This window comes from Ursus arctos, chromosome Y (genome assembly GCF_023065955.2).
Source record: "Ursus arctos isolate Adak ecotype North America chromosome Y, UrsArc2.0, whole genome shotgun sequence".
In the NCBI taxonomy this organism is placed as follows: Eukaryota; Metazoa; Chordata; class Mammalia; order Carnivora; family Ursidae; genus Ursus; species Ursus arctos.
Window position 1 is genome coordinate 22929647 of NC_079874.1, and position 27565 is coordinate 22957211.

A 27565-nucleotide genomic window follows, 5' to 3' on the forward strand; every position below is an offset into this window, starting at 1 on the left:
CCACGCACGAGGAAGCAGTTGACCAAAATTAGAGCTGAAATCAATCAATCAGAAACCAGAAGTACCGTAGAGCAGATCAACAGAACTAGAAGCTGGTTCTTTGAGAGAATCAATAAAATTGACAGACCACTACCAAGACTTATCCAAAAGAAAAGAGAAAGGACCCAAATTATTAAAATTATGAATGAAAAAGGTGAGGTCATGACCAACACCATTGAAATTGGAAGGACTATTAGAAATTTTTATCCACAGCTATATGCCAATAAACTAAGCAATCTGGAAGAGATGGAATCCTTCCTGGAAACCTATAAACTACCAAGAAGGAAACAGGAAGAAATTGATTTCTTAAACAGGGCAATTAATTATGATGATATTGAAACAGTGATAAAAAACCTTCCAAAAACCAAAACTCCAGGACTGGCTGGTTTCCCGGGGAATTCTACCAAACATTCAAAGAAGAAATAATACCTATTCTCCTAAAGCTATTTCAAAAAATAGAAAAGAAGGAAAGCTACCAAACTCAATCTATGAGGCCAATATTACCTTGATCCCCAAACCAGGCAAAGACCCCATCAAAAAGGAGAATTACAGACCGATTTCCCTAATGAATATGGACGCAAAATTCTCAACACCATCCTGGCTAATAGAATCCAACAGTACATTAAAAGGATTATCCATCACGATCAAGTGGGATTCATAACTGGGATGCAAGCGTGGTTCAATATTCACAAATCAATCAGCGTGATACATCATATCAACAAGAAAAGACTCAGGACCCATAAGATCCTCTCAATCGATGAAGAAAAAGCATTTGACAAAATACAGCATCCTTTCCTGATTAAAACCCTTCAGAATGTAGGAATAGAGGGTACATTTCTCAATCTCATAAAAGCCATCTATGAAAAGCCTACTGCAAATATTATTCTCAATGGGGAAAAGTTGGAAGCCTTTCCCTTAAGATCAGGAACTCGAGAAGGATGCCCACTCTCGCCACTATTATTCAACATAGTACTAGAAGTCCTTGCAACAGCAATCAGACAACAAAAAGGGATCAAAGGTATTCAAATCGGCAAAGAAGAAGTCATAATGTCTCTCTTCGCAGATGCCATGATACTCTGTATGGAAACCCAAAAGAATCCACTCCCAAACTATTAGAAGTTATAGAGCAATTCAGTAAGGTGGCGGGATACAAAATCAATGCTCAGAAATCAGTTGCATTTCTGTACACGAATAACGAGACTGAAGAAAGAGAAATTAGGGAATCCATCCCATTTACAATAGCACCAAAAACCATACGTTACCTTGGAATTAACATAACCAGAGACGTAAAGGACCTATATTCTAGAAACTATAAATCACTCTTGAAAGACATTGAGGAAGACATAAAAAGATGGAAAGATATTCCATGCTCATGGATCGGGAGAATTAATATAGTTAAAATGTCCATGCTACACAGAGCAATCTACACTTTCAGTGCTATCCCGATCAAAATACCGAGGACAGTTTTCAAATAACCAGAACAGATAGTCCTTAAGTTTGTATGGAACCAGAAAAGGCCCCGAATTGCCAAGGAACTGTTGAAAAGGAAGAAAAAAAAAAAAAAAAAAAAAACACTGGAGGCATCACAATACTGGATTTCAAGCTGTACTACAAAGCTGTGATAAAAAAGACAGCATGGTACTGGCACAAAAGCAGACACATAGACCAATGGAACAGAATAGAGAGCCCAGAAATGGACCCTCGGCTCTTTGGGCAACTAATATTTGATAAAGAAGGAAAAAACATCTGGTCAGAAAAAGACAGTCTCTTCAATAACTGGTGCTGGGAAAATAGGACAGCTACATGCACAAAAGAATGAAACTTGACCACTCTCTCACACCATACACAAAGATAAACTCCAAATGGATGAAAGACCTTGATGTGACACAGGAATCCATCAAAATTCTAGGGGAGAACACAGGCAGCAACCTCTACGACATCGGCCAAAGCAACCTTTTTCATGACACATCTCCAAAGGCAAGAGAAACAAAAGATAAAATGAACTTGTGGGACTTCATCAAGATAAAAAGCTTCTGCACAGCCAAGGAAACAATCAAAAAAACTAAGAGGCAGCCCACGGAATGGGAGAATATATTTGCAAAGGACACTACAGATAAAAGACTGGTATCCAAGATCTACAAAGAACTTCTCAAACTCAATATATGAGAAACAAATAAACAAATCAAAAAAAGGGATAGAAGATGTGAACAGACACTTTTCCAATGAAGACATACAAATGGCTAACAGACACATGAAAAATGTTCAAAATCATTAGCCATCAGAGAAATTCAAATCAAAACCACCTTGAGATACCACCTTACGCCAGTTAGAATGGCACAAATAGACAAGGCAAGAAACAACAAATGTTGGAGAGGATGTGGAGAAAGGGGATCCCTCCTACATTGTTGGTGGGAATGCAAGTTGGTACAGCCACTCTGGAAAACAGCGTGGAGGTCCCTTAAAAAGTTAAAACTTGAGCTACCCTATGATCCAGCCATTGCACTACTGGGTATTTACCCCAAAGATACAGACGTAGTGAAGAGAAGGGCCATATGCACCCCAATGTTCATAGCAGCAATGTCCACAATAGCTAAATCGTGGAAGGAGCCGAATTGCCCTTCAACAGATGACTGGATTAAGAAGCTGTGGTCCATGTATACAATGGAATATTACTCAGCTATCAGAACAAACGAGTTCTCAACATTTGCTGCAACGTGGACGGCACTGGAGGAGATAATGCTAAGTGAAATAAGTCAAGCAGAGAAAGACAATTATCATATGATTTCTCTCATCTATGGATCATAAGAACTAGGATGATCAGTAGGGGAAGAAAGGGATAAAGAAAGGGGGGTAATCAGAAGGGGGAATGAAGCACGAGAGACTATGGACTATGAGAAACAAACTGAGGGGCTCAGAGGGGTGGGGGGTGGTGGATTGGGATAGACTGGTGATGGGTAGTAAGGAGGGCACATATTGCATGGTGCATTGGGTGTTATACGCAACTAATGAAGCATTGAACTTTACATCGGAATCTGGGGATGTACTATATGGTGACTAACACAATATAATAAAAAATCATTAAAAAATAAAAATAAAAAAGAATATTTAAAGGAAAAAAGGACATCTATGTAAACCAGAAGAAAACAGAAAAAAACAGTATTTCACAAACTATAAAATAGAGTACAGTTAAAACCAAATGCTGATTATCTTTAATAAGAACACTAATTGAATATATAATACCTAGTTTAATGAAGAAAAAGGAAAGGGAGAAAAGTAAATGTACACAGTTAAATTAAAAAGGAGAAAATAATCATGAAAATGAAATTATAAAAGATGTTAACCTGTGTGACTCTATACAAATAAATTTTAAGACACAGATGAAATAGTTTTAAAACAAATGAACTACCAAAAAAACCTTAAGACACAAGTATAAAAAGATCAATTTCCACACAAGAAATATAGTAGAAAAGAACTCCTTTTAATTTTATAACACTTAATAAAATAGAAATTGATGGATTGTTTCCTGAACATCATGAATCTATTTGTAATTCACTCCTAAATCCAACACCTGGCTTAATGTAGAAACCCTAGCATTTTCACTGAAGTCAGGAAATGGTAAAATAGCTTTGCAGGTATATGGTGTTTATGTATATCTTTGTTTTCTAGCTTACATGTACAAATGTAATACATATTACATATATAAATATACACATATGTGTATAAAGGTAGAAAATAAAACAGGAATAAATCTACAAAGAAATATCCAAAGCTCTTATGAATCTGCAAAACATTCTAGAAAGACATGAAATTTGACTTGAACAAATAGGAAGGCATAATCCTAAACGTATCCGTTCACCTGAATGAAGCTGAACCCCCTACTTTACATCACAAACAAAAATTAACTTTAAAGGGACAAAAGACCTAAATATAAAGGTAAAACCACAAAATCCATAGAAGCAGTAAAATCTTCATGACCTTGATTTCCCATGATTTCTTAGTAGAAAACTATCAAAAGCATAAGCAACAAAAGAAAAATACATAAAATGAACTTTGTCTAAATAAAAAAACCTTTCATGCATCAAAGGCCACCTATATAAGTAAAAAGAGAACCCAAGGACTGAGAAAAAATATTTGCAAATCATATATTTGGTGTTTAATATTCAAAAGATATAAAACACATATGTACAAATGGCAGCTTAATCACACATAAAAAATACTCCTTAAGAACTTTAAAATTCAGCAATATTACTACACATTCCTGGTGGCATTTACCTTAAACACTAAAATAGGAAACTATTATGTATATGTGTGATGAGGAATTAAGGAAATTAGTAATTACGTCATATTGTATCATTCAACTTTAATTCTAGAAGAGCCAAAGGTTTATAGTAGTCAACCTAACCCTTCATCAGGAGTAATGTGATGTGAAAGTGGATTAGTTACGATTCTCTGAAGAAATAGAATCAATAACATCTGTATTTATTATTATTTATTATTTGGTATTAGATCATGTGATTGTGTAGGCTGAACAGTCTCAAAATCTGCAGCCATCAAGCTAGAGGTCCAGGAGAAACAGTTGGTGTCTTAGTCCAAAAGCTGGCCAGCTTGAGATCCAAGAAAGCCAATATTTCGATTGTAGTTGGAAGGATGGAAGAGACCAAAGTTCCAGGTCAAGTGATCAAGCAAGAGGAGTTCCCAGATTTGCAGAAGGATGAGACTTTTTCTTTCATTTAGCGTTCAACAATTGGAAGCCCACCACATGGGGGAGGGCTATCACTTAGTGTCCAAGTCAGATGTCAATCTTATTCAGAAATACCAATAGACACATTCAGAACATTGTTTGCCCAAATGTCTGGGCACCCTGTGTCCCAGTCAAGCTGACATACAAAATTAACCACCACAAATACACATTGAACATGACATCCATAAGACTCTTCTTAAACCATACTAAATTTCCACAAAAAAAAAACAATAACAAGGGTGTAATTCTAACTAACTACCCAATGTGCAACTGGAAAAACACTAATGCCTTCCCCTGAAAAGAAAGTAAAGTCTTGAGTGGTATTTACTCTTCTTGAAACCCCATTAACTTAAATAAATATGATGTAAAATTAATAGTACTTAAACATTATGTTAAAAGTGAATAATACATCTAATGTTAGATGATAAGAGATAGAGGAAAACACAACACATACTTATTTCACCAGGAAAGGCCACGTGGCACACAGCTAGAAAGCAGGCAGCTACAGAAAGAAGGAGCCCTCATCCAAATTCTATTACACTGGTCTCCAGAACTGTGAAAAAATAAATTTCTGTTTAAGCCACCCAGTCTGTGGTGTTTTGTTACAGCAGCCTGAACTGAGCCAGCTTCCTAAAAGCAAGGGTTCCTGAAGTCCCCAAAATGAGGAAAATAAGAACAACACTGGAACTTTCATATTTCCCAATTTCAAAATTTACTACAAAGCTACAGTTATCAAAATAGTGTGCTTATGTCATAAAGGTAAGTATGGAATAGAGAGCCTAGAACTAAACCCATTCAACTATGTTAATTGATTTTCAACAAGGATGCCATTTGGAAAAATATGAATAACCTCTTCAAGAAATGGTGGATGGACAACTGGATATCTATATGCATAAGGATAAAGTTAGATTCCTATTACACATTATATGCAAAAACTACCTCAAAATGGATTACCAATAAACTAAACCACAACACTCATGGAAGAAAAGGGTATAAATCTTCATGACTTTGGGTTTGCAAATGGTCTCTTCATAGCAAAAGCAAGAACCACACACACACACAAAAAAGATAAATTGGACTCAAAGAAAATTGAAACTTTTGTGCAATAAAGAATACAATTAAGAGAAATAAAAAAGAGTGCATAAAAGGGGAGAAAATATTTGCAATCACATACCCAGTGTCTAATACACCGTATATATAAAGAACTCATACAATTCAATGACAATTAAAATAACTCAGTTAAAAAGTTGCCAAAGGACTTTATGACATTTCTATTTATATTAAGAAATATATTGGTGCTTGTTCAAGGTTCTTCCTGACACAGAATTCCAATAAGAACTATAGAAGCATCTTTTGTTCTAACACATACCTTTTATTAATGATGACTTTTTTTTAAAGATTTTATTTATTTTTGTGAGAGAGAGGGAGGGAGAGAAGGAGGGAAAGAGCATGAGCAGGGGGAGGACAGAGGCAGAGGGAGAAGCAGGCTCCTCGCTGAGCAGGGAAACCGATGTGGGTGTCAATCCCAGGACCCTGAGATCATGACCTGAGGTGAAGACAGACGCTTAAGTAACTGAGTCACGCAGGCACCCTGCTGCTGACTTCTGAAATACTTCAAGAAAAAAAATGAAACCAGTATCTTTTGCTTTTCAAAAGTTTGTCGTGAAGTTTCTTTAAGTTTCTGTTAATGATGGCAACCTTAGAAAGCCCTAGATAACCACAGGATGGAAAGCAGAAATATTTACAGATGAAATATCATGTAGGGACTGCTTCAAATATGAGAAATGGATGGAAGTGCAGGTGAAAGAAGGTTGGCTATGATTGATTCATGTTGATATTGGTTTAGAGGACCACAGGGATTGATTTTGGTACTGTATTTTTAGACATTAGTCTCCATAACTTAAAAAAAATAATAAACATATTTCCACTCTGTTCTTAGAACAACTATAGTGTTTAATTTTAAGAATTTCAAGCAATACAAATGACACAGAGAAAATGGTGACAAAAACAGAAATACTGATGATAACTTATTCCTACAACACAGAGATATTTAAGACAGAGGCAGCTGTAGATGCCTGCTTTCTAGCTCTGTTTTTTTTAAGCATATTTATTTAACCAAAGTTTCACAATGCAGTGATCAGGTGAAGTAAAAAACAAATTTTCTTCTACATGAAGTATTATTTTTGGAGAAGCTCGGGGTAGAATTGTGACAGTTTCTTGAAAAGGGATATAAACATTAGCAATTTCACGTCCGCTCACCTTGAGTAGAACTGCTAATAAGGCACTTTTACTTCAGAAAGCACAGCACATGAGCACATTATAAGTCATATAATTTATGACACTTCCATGAGGGCAGCAATTTGTGTTTTATAGTGTTTAGAATACTGCCTCGTATGTAGAAGGTACTCAGCGAATACTTGTTTTATGCATAAAATTAATTTACGTAAAAATATATGAATGACTGGTTTTAAATCATAACTGAAGATATTTTATGCCACCTTATGACGGCATCATTAAACTTAAGGGCATATAAAAAATAAACATTAAAGAAATAGGACTTTACTTTTCTGACAGTGTAAGATAAACTCTCGGTAGTTTTAACTGTTCAGAAGCTGCAAGATGATGAGCTCCTATCTATCAAAGCTTCTTAACAACAACTACCTCTCTTTTCCAGCATGGATAATGAACACTCAAGGTGGGGACCCTTCATGGGTAACATAAAAGTTATCTTCACTTGTCTTAAGTTTACTTCCTTAGTATGATGCCATTTGGCTACAAAAGCAATCATACGTAGGTTATAGTAGGGTGAAATAAAACAGGGGTGGTAAATCTGAGAGGTCACTGAACTGCCACTGAAGTGGGCCTTTATTTATGTTTGGTAAAGGTGGGGTTAAAGACAACAACAACAAAAGAGCCTGAAGTCTACAAAACAAAAACACTTTCAAATAAAACTCTGTGGGAATCTGGGATGGATAGGGAGGGATTTTGTAAGCAGTGAAATTTACTGAGGAACGGTTGTTTTGAGGATTTTTATATTGGTACAGATGCTAAAAAGGAGCTGATAGACAATGCATCCCAATTAGTCTCTCTGCATTAAGGGCCATGCACCTAAGACATAATTTGGCAACTTCATGCTCTAGCAACCAATAGCAAAGTTTTTTGTTACATTTTAAAGTTTTAGCAGTTGTGGGGAGTTAGAGAGCGTGTTACCATCTTCAACTAATTAATCATGTTGTCTGCTTAGCTTCTAGTTGTGATAAAATTGCTTTTTGAGTGTGTACATACATTATGAGTACATGTATAAAGAAACTGACCTCAAAGAAGGGGGTGGGGGGAGAAGAGCAGACATACAAAGAGATAGCAATAGATTCAACTGTTAAAAGGATGAACCTTTGGTCATAGTATTACTGCAAACTACATTGTTATGATAACTCAATTATTAATGAAATGCTTTCACAAAATTTATTTTTAATGCAATTTAAAAGGGAGGTAGGTTATACAGAGATTCTAGACCAATGAAAGAGATGTGCAGGGATTAGAAGAGACATTTCCAAGGGAAAAGAGAAGGAAGAAAAGTATACACGATGAGTTGTATTTTCTTCTACATTTTGTATGACTCCAGCTTGTTTAGTCATGCAGAGCCTCACAAAGGAGAGTGTATTTCATATATAATAAATATGCAATCGACAAAATAGATCATTTGACATTTTAAAGGAATATTGGTATATTTTTATTACATAAAAATTTTTTGTCCTCATGAACTACTTCTAACATTTCTTAAGAAATACTGGGTAGACTCCAGTATAGGGGGAGGGGGGGATTCCGATTTAAATCAAATACTCTCCTGTAAGTGACTCACTGGCTACCGGTCGTTACCCACGCACGCTTGCTTCCTTCCGCAAACAAGCGCCTTCCGAGGCCGTCCCGCCTGCGTCCTCACCGCCCTGTCCATCCGTGCACTCACGGATTCTCTGCAAACTCGCGCGCCTCGTGCTCGTCACTTCCCTTCATGACAGTCGTCGTGCCGGAGTTCCACGCCGCCTCGTTGGTCAAGGTCGGGTGCAGCCGCCTCGGGGGGCTGCGTGTGGTCGGCTGAGGGCAGGCAGTGCGGACAGCATCCCGGCCAGGCAGGCGGAAGGCAGGGGCCTGCCCCCCAGGCGCGGGGAGCACAGGACCGCGCACCGCCGGACAACGCAAGCAGAGGCCGTGCGCGCGCAGCCCGCAGCGGAGCAGCTCGGCACCGCGCACGGGACGCCGGCCGGCCCGGAGCCGCCGCGCTTGGCAGCGCACGAGCACGCGGCAGCGGCGCGCACACGACACGTGCTCCGCGCACACAGCGGACACGCGGACGAGTGACGAGGGCAGCGCGGACGGTCTGCGGTTTCGGTGTCCGGAACAAAACCGGCCCCAAACTTCCGTTCTACGGCATGACGAACACTGAAGCACAACACTTTAATCTTAAAATACATCTTAGACTCAGTATTTTCCTTCGAGGAAAAAAAAGTACTATAAATAAATTACAATACAGTGAATTTGCCTGAACTCACTTTGTTTCTTTCTTCCAGCCTTTAAGTCAAACAAAACAGCGTAAAAACTGTACACTCTTAAAACGACAGTTGATCTTTTACAAAATAACATGTTTTGAGATGTTAATTTCACAAGGAAAAGTTAAACCCCGCAACTGTCACTTATAAAATACATATTTATATCATTTTAAAAACAAAATGCTATTAATACCTTTGCATAAACATTTTAAACACAAATTTAGCTAGTCAAAGAACGTCATGAAAATGAAACAGGCAGATAAATACTTCACGTGTACAAGGCACCATATCAAACATCATCGACCGGCAGAGGAGGTATGTAAACTCTTGGTCTTGTAAAAAATGCTATCTTCTCCCTGGGTTTGAAGAGAATTACAAATTACAGAAAATATGAACACACTGAAAGCTATCACAACGCTTTCATATTAATAATCACTCTTCCTACTTATAGAACAAGCATTATTTGGTCATAATACACATGTTTACATACAAATTTTAAAAACTGTATTATAAGTCATGATACTCTGATTAGTATAGGTATTTATCTGCACTACCTAGAACAATGCCTGCTATGTAGTAAGTTCTCAGTAAATGTTTGTTTTATTAACAATTGACTACATTTCAATATACGATTTCTAAATTACTTGAACATAACATAATAAAAAATTGTAAAATTAAAAAAATAAAAATAATTTACTTGAAGGAAGACTAATACAATATCTTATGTTATTTCATAATACACACATAAAATTAAAAGTCCAGAAAAAAGTAAAGGCAAAAATCAATCACAAAAGACTACAACTATAACTTTGTAATTCCACTTACATAAAAAAACAAAACCACACAAAGCTAATAATATATGTTACTAAGATGATTAATAGTGGTTAACAGAATATGTTCAGGATCTTGGAATGCTGTTAATGTTTTAATTCTTGTAACGTTTACTTTATGATAATTCAGTAAACTATATTCATAAAATAAACACACTTTCCTGTATGTATGATACATTCAATCAAAAGTTGATTTAAAAATGCAAAGGTGACACATATATGTACATATGTAAATCAGTTACATACAGTAGCAAACATTTGGAAAGAAGTAGCATGTTATTAAAGTCGATAATATATTTACTGCATGAAACTACAGTCATGAGAAAGATAACAGATCATGTAGCAACATCTAGTATTTTCATTCTTAAAAGCTAACTGCAAAATTAAACAGAAGTGATAACAAATGGTATTTTTAAAAAGTTTATACAAAAAGATCAGAAGAAAAACCAAATGCTAATAGGAATGAAAATTCTTGTTCTATTCTTAACTTACTATTCTTTTTTTCTTACTTACTTTACTTCTTACGATGACAAAGGTATGACAGTCCAAAGCAAGCAGGGAGGTGGGGCCTGCGGCCTTGCCTACCTGAAGGTCTGCACCTGGATGGGCTCCTTGTGGTTCTGCCCCCGCAGCCGGCAGACCCCTCTGGAGGCCTTCTTCAGCATCTTCTCAGCTGCCTGTTCTTGATGAAGGTCAAGTTTGGTCTGTCTTGTCTGGAACGGCAACATGGGATGGATGAGACATTTTTACTTCTAGTTCTAAGGAAGAGTGAGTAAAGCCACTCCCAGCCCTGGGGCCCCAGAGGGGAGAAAGGCCTGCCCCATGCACACACAGCCCTGCAACAGGGACTCTTCAAAGGAGCTACCGGGGTCCTTGGGGTGATGCCTTGCAGACGGCGGACCCGGAACACTCCGCTACAAAGCAGAGGGTGGCGAAGCCAGCGGGAGGGTCTGGGGAGCCTTCCTTCTAGCAGCCGTGGACCTGAGGCAGCTCTTGGTGCCACGGAACACTGGCTGCTGGCCCACAGAGGGAGAAACCCAGCTCCTTCAGACGAGCACTTGGAGTGTTTGAAGTATAGTTTCATCATCATGACCAGGCAGGCCCAGGACGCCAAAGGGACTCCGCAGCAGGCCCCTCGAAGCAGGCCCCCCCAGGCAGAGCCCGTGGCCTCTTACCTGCCTCTCTGCTTCCTTCAGCAGGCTCCTGAATCGCTCGTCCCGCAGCACCCAGTGTGGGAGGTCGGTCTGACCTCGGAGCTGCGCGTCTTCTAACCGCTGCCTCAGTTCACGCAGGGTGCAGATCTCCTCGTTCAGCTGCCTCTGCCGCGTTCTGGAGGCCTGGAGATCCAGCTCCAGGTCCAGGGAGGTGCGGGCCATGAGCTCGGCCAGGGAGGACCTGCAGGGCTGCGGGAGACGGCAGCTGTGAGCACACATGCTCAGCCGGCACCGGGGCGCCGCGCAGCCGCAGCCGGGCAGCGCAGACCGACTGTGAGGCCCTTCTACAACGAACAGGTACAGGTGAAGCGCAGCTACGGGACAGGTGTTTCTGTAGTCACGGCCAATTTGAAACAAACATAGGATCTGGGCAAGATTAAGTCTCTAGTTCAATATCAAGGTAGTGATGGAAATGGTCTGCCTTAATGAAGACCTATACATTTGAGAGACAGATTCTTACCTGACACTGGGAGAATTAAAAATGGGTACAATCTAAGTGTTACTGATTATACATTAAATGCCTAAAAATCTCCATCTTCTGTTATTTTTATTCAGAAATTTAATTTTGCACAAAGATACTCTGTATGTAAAGGTGATTCAGTTGTTTTACAATATCAAAAACACCTTGTATACAACAGGTAATTAAATATGTTATAAAGCTAGCATAAAATATGGCCACTGTACAAAGTCGAAAAAAAAAAAAAAACGAGCATGGGGATTCCCACTGTTGCTTCCAGCAGATAGTAAGAAGTTCTCCTTGCCAAGCTTGGGTCATGGTGGGCACAAATTTGCAGCTAGGCTGTTATGGCACATGCAGTCCAAGTTATACAAACAACACAACTCCAGCACTACCTGCCCATTTCAATCAAGAGGAGAGTCAGGGCTGGGATACTTTCCAGATCGAAATACAAAATATGTCAAGAGTATCATCCCAGTGATTTTCCACAATAGCCAGCCACAGCACTCAGAGCACCAGTAGCTGGAGGACCCACAGTAGAGACACTCGGGGAACTAAATCCTGGATATTCCACTCTCTGTTTGTATCTTGGACCCCAGCGCTAGCCTGATCCAGCTGAACACAGACAAATGTTGTAGGACACTTGGAAGAGAGCCCCACGATTCATTCAAGTGCACTGTATCAGCACAGAGTTAACCCTAAGGAAGCTGGGTGGTGAGAAGGCAGTGCCTTTCCCAGTACAGACTGACACATTTCAGCAGAAGAATGAGGAGTATACAGAGCACTTACACTAGGCCCAGCTGCTAGATCAAGGTGTTGTAACCTAAAGGAGCTCTAGTAATAATTACACTGATACAACAGGTATAGTGTTCCCACAGAGTAAAACAAGCTCCTCATTCCTGTTTTGTTTTCGGAGGATGGGGGAATAGGGAATGCCTTTATTGAGATAGCATTCACCTACCCCACATTTTACCCATTTGTATACTATAAATGGTTTTTAGTAAATTCACAGAATCAGCACATTCAGTTCTGGAACATTTTCCTTACCTTCAAAGGAAACCCTGTTTTCTTTAGCAGTCACCTCCCACTCCCTCCCCCCCCCCCCCCGCCCCCAATTCCTCTAGTCCTAGGCAACCATGAATCTATTTTCCATATAGCTTTACCTATTCTGGACATTTCATGTGTACAAAATCACAGTAATCTTTTCTTACTGGATTTTTTTACTAGCATAATAATTCCTAGGGTCATCCATGCTGAACATGTATTAGTACTTCAATCCATTTTATAGGTGAATATTACTTCATTCTGTTGGACATATGTAGCACATTTTATTTATCCATTCATCAATTATATAGGAGTTTGACTTCTTTGGCTATTATGAATAATGTTGCTATAACATTGTATATTTGTACAAGTTTTTGCATGTGCATGTTTTCATTTCTTTTGACTATATATCTATGAGTAGAAATGCTGGGTCATATAGTAAGTCTTTTGTTTTTTGAGAAACTGCCAGACTGTCTTCCAAAGCAGCTGCCCCATTTTACATTCCACTCGCAGCATATGAGGGTTCCAGTTTCTGTACATCCTCACCAACACTTACTATATTATCTGTCTTTTTAATTACAGTATTCTAGTAGCTCTGGGGTAGTCTCTCATTGTAGTTTTGATTTATATTTCCCTGATTATCAGTAATGTGGAGCATCTTTTCATGTGTCTTTGGCCATCTGGATGTCTTCTTTGGAAAAATGTCTATTCAAATCCTTTGTCCATTTCTTTTCTTTTTTTTTTTTTTTTAAGATTTTATTTATTTATTTGAGAGAAAGAGGACAATCAGCAGAAGCAGAGGGAGAGGGAGAAGCAGGCTCCCCTCTGAGCAGGGAGCCCCACATGGAACTTGATCCAAACACACTGAGGTTATGACCTGAGCTGAAGTCAGACACTTAAGTGACTGAGCCACCTAGGTGTCCCCAATCCTTTATCCATGTCTAATTGGCTTGTCTTTTTATTACTGAGTGGATGAGTTCTTTGTATATTCTAGATGCAGGTCCTTTACAATAGATACGATCTCCCAATTCTGTGGATTGGCTTCACTTTATGATGTCTTTCAAATGCACAAAAGTTTTTAATTTTGATGATGTGGAAGAAACCTATTTTTTCTTTTTGCTTGTACTTTGTGAGCCATATCTGAAAAACCATTGCATAATCAAAGGTCAAGAAGATTTATGCCTATACTTCCTTCTAAAATTTTTCATTTTAGCTCTCCAAAGGCCCTTGATTCATTTCAAGTTAATTTTTGTATATGATATGAGAGAGAGTTTCAATATCATTGATCTTTTACACATGGATACTCAGTTGTTCCAGGACTAGTTGTTGCTCCTTGCTAAAGGCTTCCAATTGTTACCAGATCTTTTCTTCTAGAACATGCTCTGTCATTGGGAAACTCACCATTTTTTCTTCTCTCTTTTTAATGATTATTTATTTTTTTGAGTGAATATTATTTAAATTTTTTATTTTTTATTTTTATTTTTTTTATTTTTTTATTTTTTTTTCACTTTTTTTTTTGTATTAATAATGATTTTTTATTATATTATGTTAGTCACCATACAGTACATCCGCGGATTCCGATGAAAGTTCGAGGATTCATTAGTTGCGTATAACACCCAGTGCACCATGCAATACGTGCCCTCCTAAATACCCATCACCAGCCTATCCATTCCCCCACCCCCCTCCCTCTGAGGCCCTCAGTTTGTTTCTCATAGTCCATAGTCTCTCATGTTTCATTCCCCCTTCTGATTACACCCCCTTTCTTTATCCCTTTCTTCTCCTACAGATCTTCCTAGTTTTTATGTTCCATAGATGAGAGAAATCATGATAGTTGTCTTTCTCTGCTTGACTTATTTCACTTAGCATTATCTCCTCCAGTGCCGTCCATGTTGTAGCAAATGTTGAGAACTCGTTCTTTCTGATAGCTGAGTAATATTCCATTGTATATATGGACCACTACTTCTTAATCCAGTCATCTGTTGCAGGGCATCTCGGCTCCTTCCACGATTTAGCTATTGTGGACAATGCTGCTATGAACATTGGGGTGCATATGGCCCTTCTCTTCACTACGTCTGTATCTTTGGGGTAAACACCTAGTAGTGCAGTGGCTGGATCATAGGGTAGCTCAATTTTTAACTTTTTAAGGGACCTCCACACTGTTTTCCAGAGTGGCTGTACCAACTTGCATTCCCACCAACAATGTAGGAGGAATCCCCTTTCTCCACATCCTCTCCAACAATTTTGTTTCTTGCCTCTCAGTTTTGCCATTCTAACTGGCGTAAGGTGGTTTCTTAGTGTGGTTTTGATTTGAATTTCTCTGATGGCTAATGATTTAGAACATTTTTCTCCAACAATTGTTGTTTCTTGCCTTGTCTATTTTTGCCATTCTAACTGGCGTAAGGTGGTATCTCAGTGTGGTTTTGATTTGAATTTCCTTGATGGCTAATGATTTTGAACATTTTTTCATGTGTCTGTTAGCCATTTGTATGTCTTCATTGGAAAAGTGTCTGTTCATATCTTCTGCCCTTTTTTATGATTTGTTTATTTGTTTCTCATGTATTGAGTTTGAGAAGTTCTTTGTAGACCTTGGATACCAGTCCTTTATCTGTAGTGTCATTTGCAAATATATTCTCCCATTCCATGGGCAGCCTCTTAGCTTTTCTGACTATTTCCTTGGCTGTGCAGAAACTTTTAATCTTGATGAAGTCCCATAAATTCATTTTATCTTTTGTTTCTCTTGCCTTTGGGGATGTATCATGAAAAAGGTTGCTTTGGCCAATGTCGTAGAGGTTGCTGCCTATGTTCTCCTCTAGAATTTTGATGGATTCCTGTCTCACATCAAGGTCTTTCATCCATTTGGAGTTTATTTTTGTGTATGGTGTGAGAGAGTGGTCAAGTTTCATTCTTTTGCATGTAGCTGTCCAGTTTTCCCAGCACCATTTATGAAGAGACTGTCTTTTTCCCACCGGATGTTTTTTCCTGCTTTATCAAATATTAGTTGCTGAAAGAGCCGAGGGTCAATTTCTGGGCTCTCTATTCTGTTCCATTGATCTATGTGTCTGTTTTTGTGCCAGTACCATGCTGTCTTTGTGATCACAGCTTTGTAGTACAGCTTGAAATCCAGTATTGTGATGCCCCCAGCTTTGTTTTTGCTGTTCAACAGTTCCTTGGAGATTCGGGGCCTTTTCTGTTTCTATACAATTTTAAGGACTATTTGCTCCATTCTTTGAAAAATGTCCTCGGTATTTTGATCGGGATAGCATTGAAAGTATAGATTGCTCTGTGTAGCATGGACATTTTAACTATGTTAATTCTTCCGATCCATGAGTATGGAATATCTTTCCATCTTTTTATGTCTTCCTCAATGTCTTTCAAGAATGATTTATAGTTTCTAGAATATAGGTCCTTTATGTCTCTGGTTAATTCCAAGGTAACGTATGGTTTTTGGTGCTATTGTAAATGGGATGGATTCCCTAATTTCTCTTTCTTCGGTCTCATTATTCGTGTATAGAAATGCAACTGATTTCTGAGCATTGATTTTGTATCCCGCCACCTTACTGAATTGCTCTATAACTTCTAATAGTTTGGGAGTGGATTCTTTTGGGTTTTCCATATAGAGTATCATGTCATCTGCGAAGAGAGACATTTTGACTTCTTCTTTGCCGATTTGAATACCTTTGATCCCTTTTTGTCATCTGATTGCTGTTGCAAGGACTTCTAGTACTATGTTGAATAATAGTGGCGAGAGTGGGCTTCCTTGTCGAGTTCCTGATCTTAAGGGAAAGGCTTCCAGCTTTGCCCCATTGAGAATTATATTTGCAGTAGGCTTTTCAGATGGCTTTCATGAGATTGAGAAATGTACCTTCTATTCCTACACTCTGAAGGGTTTTAATCAGGAAAGGATGCTGTATTTTGTCAAATGCTTTTTCTGCATCAATTGAGAGGATCATATGGTTCCTGAGTATTTTCTTGTTGATATGATGTATCACACTGATTAATTTGCAAATGTTGAACCACGCTTGCATCCCAGGTATGAATCCTACTTGATCGTGGTGGATAATCCTTTTAATGTACTGTTGGATTCTATTAGCAAGTATCTTGTTGAAGATTTTGGCGTCCATATTCATTAGGGAGATCGGTCTGTAATTCTCCTTTTTGATGGGGTCTTTGCCTGGTTTGGGGATCAAGGTAATATTGGCCTCATAGAATGAGTTTGGTAGCTTTCCTTCTGTTTCTATTTTTTGAAATAGCTTTAGGAGAATAGGTATTATTTCTTCTTTGAATGTTTGGTAGAATTCCCCAGGAAAACCGTCCGGGCCTGGAGTTTTGTTATTTGGAAGGTTGTTTATCACTGACTCAATTTTTTCATAATTAATTGGCCTGTTTAAGAAATCAGTTTCTTCCTGTTTCAATCTTGGTAGTTTATAGGTTTCCAGGAAGGATTCCATCTCTTCCAGATTGCTTAGTTTATTGGCATATAGCTGTTGATAAAAATTTCTAATAATCCTTCCAATTAAATGGTGTTCGTCCTGATCTCTCCTTTTCATTCATACTTTTAATAATCTGGGTCCTTTCTCTTTTCTTTTGGATAAGTCTTGCCAGTGGTCTGTCAATTTTATTGATTCTCTCCAAGAACCAGCTTCTAGTCCTGTTGATCTGCTCTACGGTACTTCTGGTTTCTGATTGATTGATTTCAGCTCTAATTTTGGTCAACTGCTTCCTTGTGCGTGGATTAGGCCTGTCCCTCTGTTGCTGTTCCAGCTTCTTGAGGTGAGAATATAAAAACTGCATTTTAGATTTTTCTATTCTTTTGAGTGAGGCTTGGATGGCTATGTATTTCCCCCTTAGGACTGCCTTTGCAGTATCCCATAGGTTTTGGACTGTTGTATTTTCATTCTCATTGGTCTCCATAAATTGTTTAATTTGATTTTTGATTTCCTGGTTTATCGAGTCAATCCTGAGCAGGATGGTTCTTAGTCTCCAAGTGTTTGAGTTTCTTCCAAATTTTTCCTTGTGGTTGAGTTCCAATTTCAGAGCGTTGTGGTCTGAGAATATGCAGGGGATAATTTCAATCTTTTGGTATCAGTTTAGACCTGTTTTGTGTCCCAGAACATGGTCTATTCTTGAGAATGTTCCATGGGCATTAGAATAGAATGAGTATTCTTTGGTTCTGGGGTGTAGTGTTCTATATATATCTATGAGCTCCAACTCATCCAGTATGGCATTCAAAGGCTTTGATTTTTTGCTTAGTTTTTGCCAGGGTGTTCTTTCTATTTCTGATAGTGGAAGCTTGATGTCCCCTACTATTAATGTATTTTTATTTATATGTCTCTTTTTTCTGGTTAAGAGTTGGCTTGTGTATCTTGCTGCTCCCCTGTTGGGGGCATATATATTTACAATTGTCATATCCACTTGTTGAATACTTCCTTTAAGAATAATATAGTGCCCTTCTGCATCTCTAACTATAGTCTGTAGTTATAAATCCAATTTATCTTATATGAGAATTGCTACCCCAGCTTTCTTTTGAGGTCCATTTGCGTGAAAGATGGTACTCCATCCCCTTACTCTCAGTCTGAATGCATCTTTGGGTTCGAAATGAGTCTCTTGTAGACAGCAAATGGATGGGTCATTTCTTTTTATCCAATCTGCAACCCTGTGGCATCTTACGGGAAAGTTCAAACCATTCACATTAAGACTAAATACTGAGAGATATGATTTTAATGATGCCATGTTGCCAGTAAAGTCTTTGTATTGGCTGTGATTTTCTGTTCTGTATCACTCTTGGGGCCTTTTTACCTTTATAGAACCCCCCCGTAATATCTCCTGCAGGGCTGGTTTTGTGGTTACGAAATTGGCTAATGACTGGCGATTCTGAAATATCTTTATTTCTCCATCCATTCTGAATGACAGCCTTGCTGGATAAAGGATCCTTGGCTGCATGTTTTTCTCTGAAAGAGCTTTAAAAATGCTCCCCCAACCGTTTCTCTCATTCCAGGTCTGTGTAGACAGGTCTGACGTAATTCTGATGCCTTTGCCTTGGTACGTGAGAAATTTCTTTGCCCTGGCCGCTTTCAATACTGTATCCTTGCATCTAATATTTGCGAATTGCATGTGACGTGTCGTGGCGTAGGTTTGTCGTGGTTGAGCTTGGGAGGTGTCCTCTCTGCCTCTTGGACACAAATGTTTGTTTCCCTCGCTAGGTTAGGGAAGTTTTCAGCTACAATTTGTTCAAATATCTCTTCTAGACCTCTGTTTTTCTCCACTCCCTCGGAGATGGCGATGATTCTAACATTGGATCGTTTCATTGAGTCAGTAATCTCCCGTAACATACATTCGTGGGCTTGGATTTTTTTAAGAGCAGCTTCTATTTTAGTTTTTTCCTCTATTAACCCATCCTCCAATTCACTAACCCTTTCCTCTGCTTCTGCAACCCTGGCCGTCAGAGCCTCTAGTTTTGCCTGCATTTGGCTCATAGAATTTTTAATTTCTGTGAGATTCGCTCTCATTTCTGTCTTAGGGATTCTATATTCTCAGTAACATTTTCGTTAATACTTTTATCAATTCTACTCATCATTCTGACCTTCGTTACTCTAATTCCATTTCTGATAATTTGGTTACATCCATATCCATTAGTTCTGTGGCAGAGGCCACAGACTCACTGTCTTTTCTTTGCTGGGGCAGGGGCTTCTCCTTCTTGTCATTCTGATGAGGAGAGGTTGCGGGGTTGTCCAGAGTCGAAATTATTGACTGGGTCACAGGCCGTGCCCCTTGTTTTATAGGGATCTTGGGGATGTGGGCTTCTTCTTTAAAGATTTAATTTATTTATTTATCTGAGAGAGAGAGAGAGACAGCAAGAATGGGAACAGAAGCAGGGGAGTGGGAGAGGAAGAAGCAGGCTCCCAGCGGAGGAGTCCGATGAGGGACTCCTTTTCGGAACGCCGGCATCACTCCCTTAGCCAGAGACAGGCGCTCAATGACTGCGCCACCCAGGCGCCCTGGGTTGTGGGCTTCATGATTTTTCAGCCTGCCTCTGTGTTCTGTGGGAGGGGCCTGCTCGCCGATACTCAGGCAACCCTCTTTGGGTAGAGTCTCCGTGTCCCCTGCTAGGGGGGATGGGATGGGCACGCTGTGAGCCGGTATTTCCAGGCTTTTGTTCTCTGGCGGCTTTCCCTGGCGGTCTGCTATACCTCTTCTGAGAGTCATAGCAGCAGAGGCTGATTTGTCACAGAACAGAGGGATTGCGGCCCGTTCTCCACTGATGTTCTGGCCACTTGAACTCTCTTACTGTTGGTGCTGCTCAACCCTGCAGCGTCCCTGGATGTGCGCCCCACACCCGGGGTCCCTGCCCTCCCTTCCAGGGCCGGCGCGTCTCTGTCCTTTGTGTTTCTAACGCCGCCAGCCGCCTGCGCGCACTCTGGGAGCTCCCGGTCTCAGTCTGGATCCCGTGAGCACACCGGGATTCCGGTGTTCCGCGAGATGCCTCTTGGACCGCGCTCTCGGCTCTCGGCTGACCAGTATCAGTCCGCTCTCTTGGGGGTGCCTTCCATAAGTCAGCCCGCTCCCCGTGCAGGTGGCTGCCGCTTCCCGGCGCCCGGAACCGGCGGCTCCCTCCCCTTTCCGTTTATCTTCCGTTATCTGTGCGCGGTTTCATGGCTCCCTGCTTAGTATCTTAATACTCAGCGCTGGAGATGTTCATTTGTAGAGATCCAGATGTATCTTCCTGCGTCTCAGGCTGATTCCGTGGTTATTTAGGCTGGTCTGGTACCTATCCAGCTCGATTCAGGAGACCTGCTGAAAAAGGGGTCCTCTACTCCTCCGCCATCGTAACTCTTCTCCACGGAAGGTATTCTTATTGCAGCATATCCCATCCAAAGCCACTGGTTAAGCTAAAGAAAATGTTAATGAGAATATAGAATCTCTAAGGGGGTAGATGAGAACGAATCTGGCAGAAATTAAAAATTCTATGAGCCAAATGCAGTCAAAGCTAGAGGCTCTGATCGCCAGGGTGAATGAGGTGAAGAACGTATCAGCGAATTGGAGGATGGGTCAGTATAAGAGAAAGCTAAAATAGAATCTGGACTCTAAAAATCCGCGCTCAGGAATGTAGGTTACGGGAGATGACTGAATCAATGAAACGTTCCAATGTCAGAATCATCGGCATCCCCGAGGGGGTGGAGAAAAACAGAGGTCTAGAAGAGATATTTGAACAAATTGTAGCTCAGAAGTTCCCTAATCTAGCAAGGGAAACAAGCATTCGTGTCCAAGAGGCAGAGAGGACACCTCCCAAGCTCAACCATGACAGACCTACACCACGTCACGTCATAGTGCAACTCGCAAATATGAGATCCAAGGATACAATATTGAAAGCGGCCAGGGCAAAGAAATTTCTCACGTACCAAGGCAAAGGCATCAGAATTACGTCAGACCTGTCTACACAGACCTGGAATGAGAGAAAGGGTTGGGGGAGCATATTTAAAGCTCTTTCAGAGAAAAACATGCAGCCAATGCTCCTTTATCCAGCAAGGCTGTCATTCAGAATGGATGGAGGAATAGAGACCATCCAGAATCGCCGGTCATTGTTCAATTTCATAACCATGAAACCAGCCCTAAAGGAGATATTAAGGGGGTTCCCTAAAGGTAAAAAGGCCCCAAGAGTGATACAGAACAGAAAGTCACAATCTATAGAAACAAAGTCTTTATTGGCAACATGGCATCATTAAAATCATATCTCTCAAATCAGTCTCAATGTAAATGGCCTAAATTCTCCCATAAAGCCATAGGGTCGCAGATTGGATAAAAAGACATGATCCATCCATTTGCTGTATACAAGAGACTCATTTTGAACCTAAAGATACATTCAGACTGAAAGTAAAGGGATGCAATACCATCTTTCACACCAATGGACCTCAATAGAAAGCTAGCGTAGCAATTCTCACATCAGACAGATTGGATTTTAAAATAAAGACTACAGTTAGAGACACAGAAGGGCACTATATTATTCTTAAAGAATGTATCAAACAAGTTGACATGAAAATTATAAATATATATGCCCCCAACCAGTGAGCAGCAAGATACACAAGCCAACTCTTAACCACAATAAAGAGACATATAGATAAAATACGTTAATAGTAGGGGACCTCAACACTCCACTATCAGATTTTGACAGAGCACCCATGCAGGAAATCAACAAAGAAACAAGGGCTTTGAATGCCATACTTGACGAGTTGGACCTCATAGATATATATAGAACACTACACCCCAGAACCAAAGAATACTCATTCTATTCTAATGCCCATGGAACAGTCTCAAGAATAGACTATGTTCTGGGACACAAAACAGGTCTCATCTGATACGAAAAGACTGAAATTATTCCCTGCATATTCTCAGACCACAACGCTCTGAAATTGGAACTCAACCACAAGGAAAAATTTGGAAGAAACTCAAACACTTGGAGACTAAGAACCATCCTGCTCAATAATGATTGGATAAATCAGGAAATCAAAAATGAATTTAAATAATTTATGGAGACCAACAAGAATGAAAACACAATGGTCCAAAACCTATGGGATACTGCAAAGGCAGTCCTAAGGGGGAAATACATAGCCATCCAAGCCTCACTCAAAAGAATAGAAAAATCTAAAATGCAGTTTTTATATTCTCACCTCAAGAAGCTGGAACAGCAACAGAGGGACAGGCCTAATCCATTCACAATGAAGCAGTTGACCAAGATTAGAGCAGAAATCAATGAATTAGAAACCAGGAGTACAGTAGAGCAGATCAACAGAACTAGTAGCTTGTACTTTGAGAGAATCAACAAAATTGACAAACCGCTGGCAGGACTTATCCAAAAGAATAGAAAAGGACCCAGATTATTAAAATTATGAATGAAAAAGGAGAGGTCACGACCAACAACAATGAAATTGGAAGGTTCATTAGAAACTTTTATCAACAGCTATATGCTAATAAATTAAGCAATCTGGAAGAGATGGAGGCCTTCCTGGAAACCTATAAACTACCAAGACTGAAACAGAAAGAAATTGATTTTTTAAACAGGCCAATTAATTATGAAGAGATTGAGTCAGTGATAAACAACCTTCCAAATAACAAAACTCCAGGCCCGGATGGTTTTCCTTGGGAATTCTACCACACATTCAAAGAAGAAATAATACCTATTCTCCTAAGGCTATTTCAAAAAATAGAAACTGAAGGAAAGCTACGAAACTCATTCTATGAGGCCAATATTACCTTGATCCCCAAACCAGGAAAAGACCCCATCAAAAAGGAGAATTATAGACCAATCTCCCTAATGAATATGGACGCCAAAATCCTCAACAATATCCTGGCTAATAGAATCCAACAGTACATTAAAAGGATTATACATCATGACCAAGTGGGATTCATCCCTTTGGATGCAAGCAAGGTTCAACATTCGCAAATCGATCAGCGTGATACATCATATCAACAAGAAAAGACTCAGGAACCATATGATCCTCTCAATTGAAGCAGAAAAAGCATTTGACAAAATACAGCATCCTTTCCTGATTAAAACCCTTCAGAGTGTAGGGATAGAGGATATATTCCTCAATCTCATAAAAACCATCTGTGAAAAGCCTACTGCAAATATAATTCTCAATGGGGCAAAGCTGGAAGCCTTTCCCTTAAGATCAGGTACAAGACAAGGATGCCCACTCTCTCCACTCTATTCACCATAGAACTAGAAGTCCTTGCAACAGCAATCAGACAACAAAAAGGGATAAAAGGTATCCAAATCGGCAAAGAAGAAGTCAAAATGTCTCTCTTTGCAGATGACATGATACTCTATATGGAAAACCCAAAAGAATCCACGCTCAATCTATTAGACGTTATAGAGCAATTCAGTAACGTGGCGGGATACAAAATCAATGCTCAGAAATCAGTTACATTTCTATACGTGAAAAATGAGACTGAAGAAAGAGAAACTAGGGAATCCATCCCATTTACAATAGCACCAAAAACCATACGTTACCTTGGAATTAACTTAACCAGATACGTAAAGGAGCTATATTCTAGAAACTATAAATCACTCTTGAAAGACATTGAGGAAGACACAAAAAGATGGAAAGATATTCCATGCTCATGGATCGGAAGAATTAACATAGTTAAAATGTCCATGCTACCCAGAGCAAGCTACACTTTCAGTGCTATCCGGATCAAAATAGCGTTGACATTTCTCACAGAGCTGGAACAAACAATCCTAAAATTCATGGAAGCAGAAAAGACCCTGAATCACCAAGGGAATTTTCAAAAAGAAAACTAAAGCTTGGGGCATCACAATGCCTGACTTCAAGGTATACTACAAAGCTGTGATCACCAAGACAGCATGGCACTGGTGCAAAAACAGACACATAGATCAGTGGAAAGTAATAGAGAACCCAGAAATGGACCCTCAGCACTTTGGTCAACTAATCTTTGACAAAGCAGGAAAAAACATCCAATGGAAAAAAGACAGTCTCTTCAATAAATGGGGCTGGGAAAATTGGACAGCCATATACAAAAGAATGAAACTTGACTACTCTCACACCATACAGAAAGATTAAACTCTAAATGGATGAAAGACCTCAATATGAGACAGGAATCCATCAAAATCCTAGAGGAGAACATAGGCAGCAACCTCTTTGACATCAGCCACAGCAACTTTTTTCATGACACATCTCCAAAGGCAAGAGAAACAAAAAAAAAATGAACTTGGGGGACTTCATCAAGATAAAAAGCTTCTGCACAGCCAAGGAAACAGTCAAAAAAAAACTAAGAGGCAGCCCATGGAATGGAAGAGGATATTTGCAAATGACACTACAGATAAAAGACCGGTATCCAAGATCTATAAGGAACTTCTCAAACTCAACACCCAAAACAAATAATCCAGTCAATAAATGGGCAGAAGATATGAACAGGTATTTCTCCAAAGATGATGTAGAAGTGGATAACAGATACATGAAAAAATATTCAACATCACTCGGCGTCAGGGAAATACAAATCAAAGCCGCAATGAGATACCACCTCACAGCAGTCAGAATGGCTAAAATTAACAAGACAGGAAATGGCAGATGTTGGTGAGGATTTGGAGAAAGGGAATCCCACTTACAATGTTGGTGGGAATGCAAGCTGGTGCAGCCACTCTTGAAAGCAGTATGGAGGTTCCTCAAGACATTAAAAATAAAGGTACTTACAACCCAGCAATTGCACTACTGGGTATTTACCCCAAAGTTACAGATGTAGTGAAGAGAAGGGCCATATGCACCCCAATGTTCATAGCAGCATTGTCCACAATAGCTAAATCGTGGAAGGAGCCGAGATGCCCTTCAACAGATGACTGGATTAAGAAGTAGTGGTCCATATATACAATGGAATATTACTCAGCTATCAAAAAGAACAATTTCTCAACATTTGCTGCAACATGGACGGCACTGGAGGAGATAATGCTAAGTGAAATAAGTCAAGCAGAGAAAGACAATTATCATATGATTTCTCTCATCTATGGAATATAAGAACTAGGAAGATCAGTAGGGGAAGAAAGGGATAAAGAAAGGGGGGGTAATCAGAAGGGGGAATGAAACATGAGAGACTATGGATTATGAGAAACAAACTGAGGGCCTCAGAGGGAGGGGGGTGGGGGAATGGATAGGCTGGTGATGGGTATTTAGGAGGGCACGTATTGCATGGTGCACTGGGTGTTATACGCAACTAATGAATCCTCGAACTTTCATCGGAATCCGCGGATGTACTGTATGGTGACTAACATAATATAATAAAAAATCATTATTAATAAAAAAAAAAAGTGAAAAAAAAAATAAAAATAAAAAATAAAAAATTTAAATAATATTCACTCAAAAAAATAAATAATCATTAAAAAAAGAGAAGAAAAAATGGTGAGTTTCCCAATGACAGAGCATGTTCTAGAAGAAAAGATCTGGTAACAATTGGAAGCCTTTAGCAAGGAGCAACAACTAGTCCTGGAACAACTGAGTATCCATGTGTAAAAGATCAATGATATTGAAACTCTCTCTCATATCATATACAAAAATTAACTTGAAATGAATCAAGGGCCTTTGGAGAGCTAAAATGAAAAATTTTAGAAGGAAGTATAGGCATAAATCTTCTTGACCTTTGATTATGCAATGGTTTTTCAGATATGGCTCACAAAGTACAAGCAAAAAGAAAAAATAGGTTTCTTCCACATCATCAAAATTAAAAACTTTTGTGCATTTGAAAGACATCATAAAGTGAAGCCAATCCACAGAATTGGGAGATCGTATCTATTGTAAAGGACCTGCATCTAGAATATACAAAGAACTCATCCACTCAGTAATAAAAAGACAAGCCAATTAGACATGGATAAAGGATTGGGGACACCTAGGTGGCTCAGTCACTTAAGTGTCTGACTTCAGCTCAGGTCATAACCTCAGTGTGTTTGGATCAAGTTCCATGTGGGGCTCCCTGCTCAGAGGGGAGCCTGCTTCTCCCTCTCCCTCTGCTTCTGCTGATTGTCCTCTTTCTCTCAAATAAATAAATAAAATCTTAAAAAAAAAAAAAAGAAAAGAAATGGACAAAGGATTTGAATAGACATTTTTCCAAAGAAGACATCCAGATGGCCAAAGACACATGAAAAGATGCTCCACATTACTGATAATCAGGGAAATATAAATCAAAACTACAATGAGAGACTACCCCAGAGCTACTAGAATACTGTAATTAAAAAGACAGATAATATAGTAAGTGTTGGTGAGGATGTACAGAAACTGGAACCCTCATATGCTGCGAGTGGAATGTAAAATGGGGCAGCTGCTTTGGAAGACAGTCTGGCAGTTTCTCAAAAAACAAAAGACTTACTATATGACCCAGCATTTCTACTCATAGATATATAGTCAAAAGAAATGAAAACATGCACATGCAAAAACTTGTACAAATATACAATGTTATAGCAACATTATTCATAATAGCCAAAGAAGTCAAAAAGGTCTGCAGTGAAACTAAATACTATAAATAAAGAGAACAATTGTTCTAATGTTTAGTAATATTATGATACATATGTTTTCAAAACTTACATTTGTGAAATAAATAAGGAAATTAATATATTACCTTTTAATCAATATTACCTTAAAAATATTTAAGATATTACTTTTTAAGATATTTAAAAATTGGTACCAGAGAAATTTAGACTCATTAGTTTGCGGGGCACGTACCTGCTTATAGCGAAGGGTCCGTCTTTCCAAAGATTTTCGGACAAAGGTGGACTTCCGGGGCAATGTTGAACTGTCGCTGTCACTACGATAAAGCTGTGCCAAAAAGAATGTTCAGAGGTACTTTCTTAGAAATTTAATATTCATTCTCTTGATGTATTATGAACTGAATTATTTCATTTTTTTCTTGCAGACACTGAAATCTGCTTGAGTACTGGTACTTTTATTAGGTCTTTGGGTTACAGTTAAAAGCTACCCAAGAGTTACAATTAAAACAAAAACAAAAGAAAAGCAAATCCAACCTCGACTCTTTTTCAATGGAAAAACATGAAGTTTCTAGAGTGACAGAGTCAATAAAATTTCTGTCCCATCAATCTCAACACTGACTGGATATTATGTGTGAAGCTCATGAAGCCAGTACAGACCTCTCCATTTCACTTTTTTTTTAAAGTGTACTCCACACCAAATGTGGGTCTTGAA

General features: G+C 39.2%; 1 protein-coding gene across 8 annotated transcripts in view; it reads right to left on the reverse strand.

The window, feature by feature from the left end:
- Positions 1-3511: 3511 nt before the first annotated feature.
- Positions 3512-27565, reverse strand: part of LOC113249831 (protein WWC3-like) — a 250805-nt gene continuing 226751 nt past the window's right edge. For 7 of the 8 annotated variants that reach the window (XM_057315432.1, XM_048213624.2, XM_048213623.2 and 4 more), the window contains 4 exons: positions 27089-27181; positions 11330-11557; positions 10740-10867; positions 3512-9680 (listed from right to left, as the gene is read on the reverse strand). In XM_057315432.1, coding sequence (XP_057171415.1) covers positions 9614-9680; positions 10740-10867; positions 11330-11557; positions 27089-27181 — 516 coding nt within the window. In that variant the 3' untranslated portion in view covers positions 3512-9613. Of the gene's footprint in view, positions 9681-10739; positions 10868-11329; positions 11558-18237; positions 20756-27088; positions 27182-27565 lie in introns of those variants that run through there. The other variant, XM_057315435.1, reaches the window with a different exon arrangement.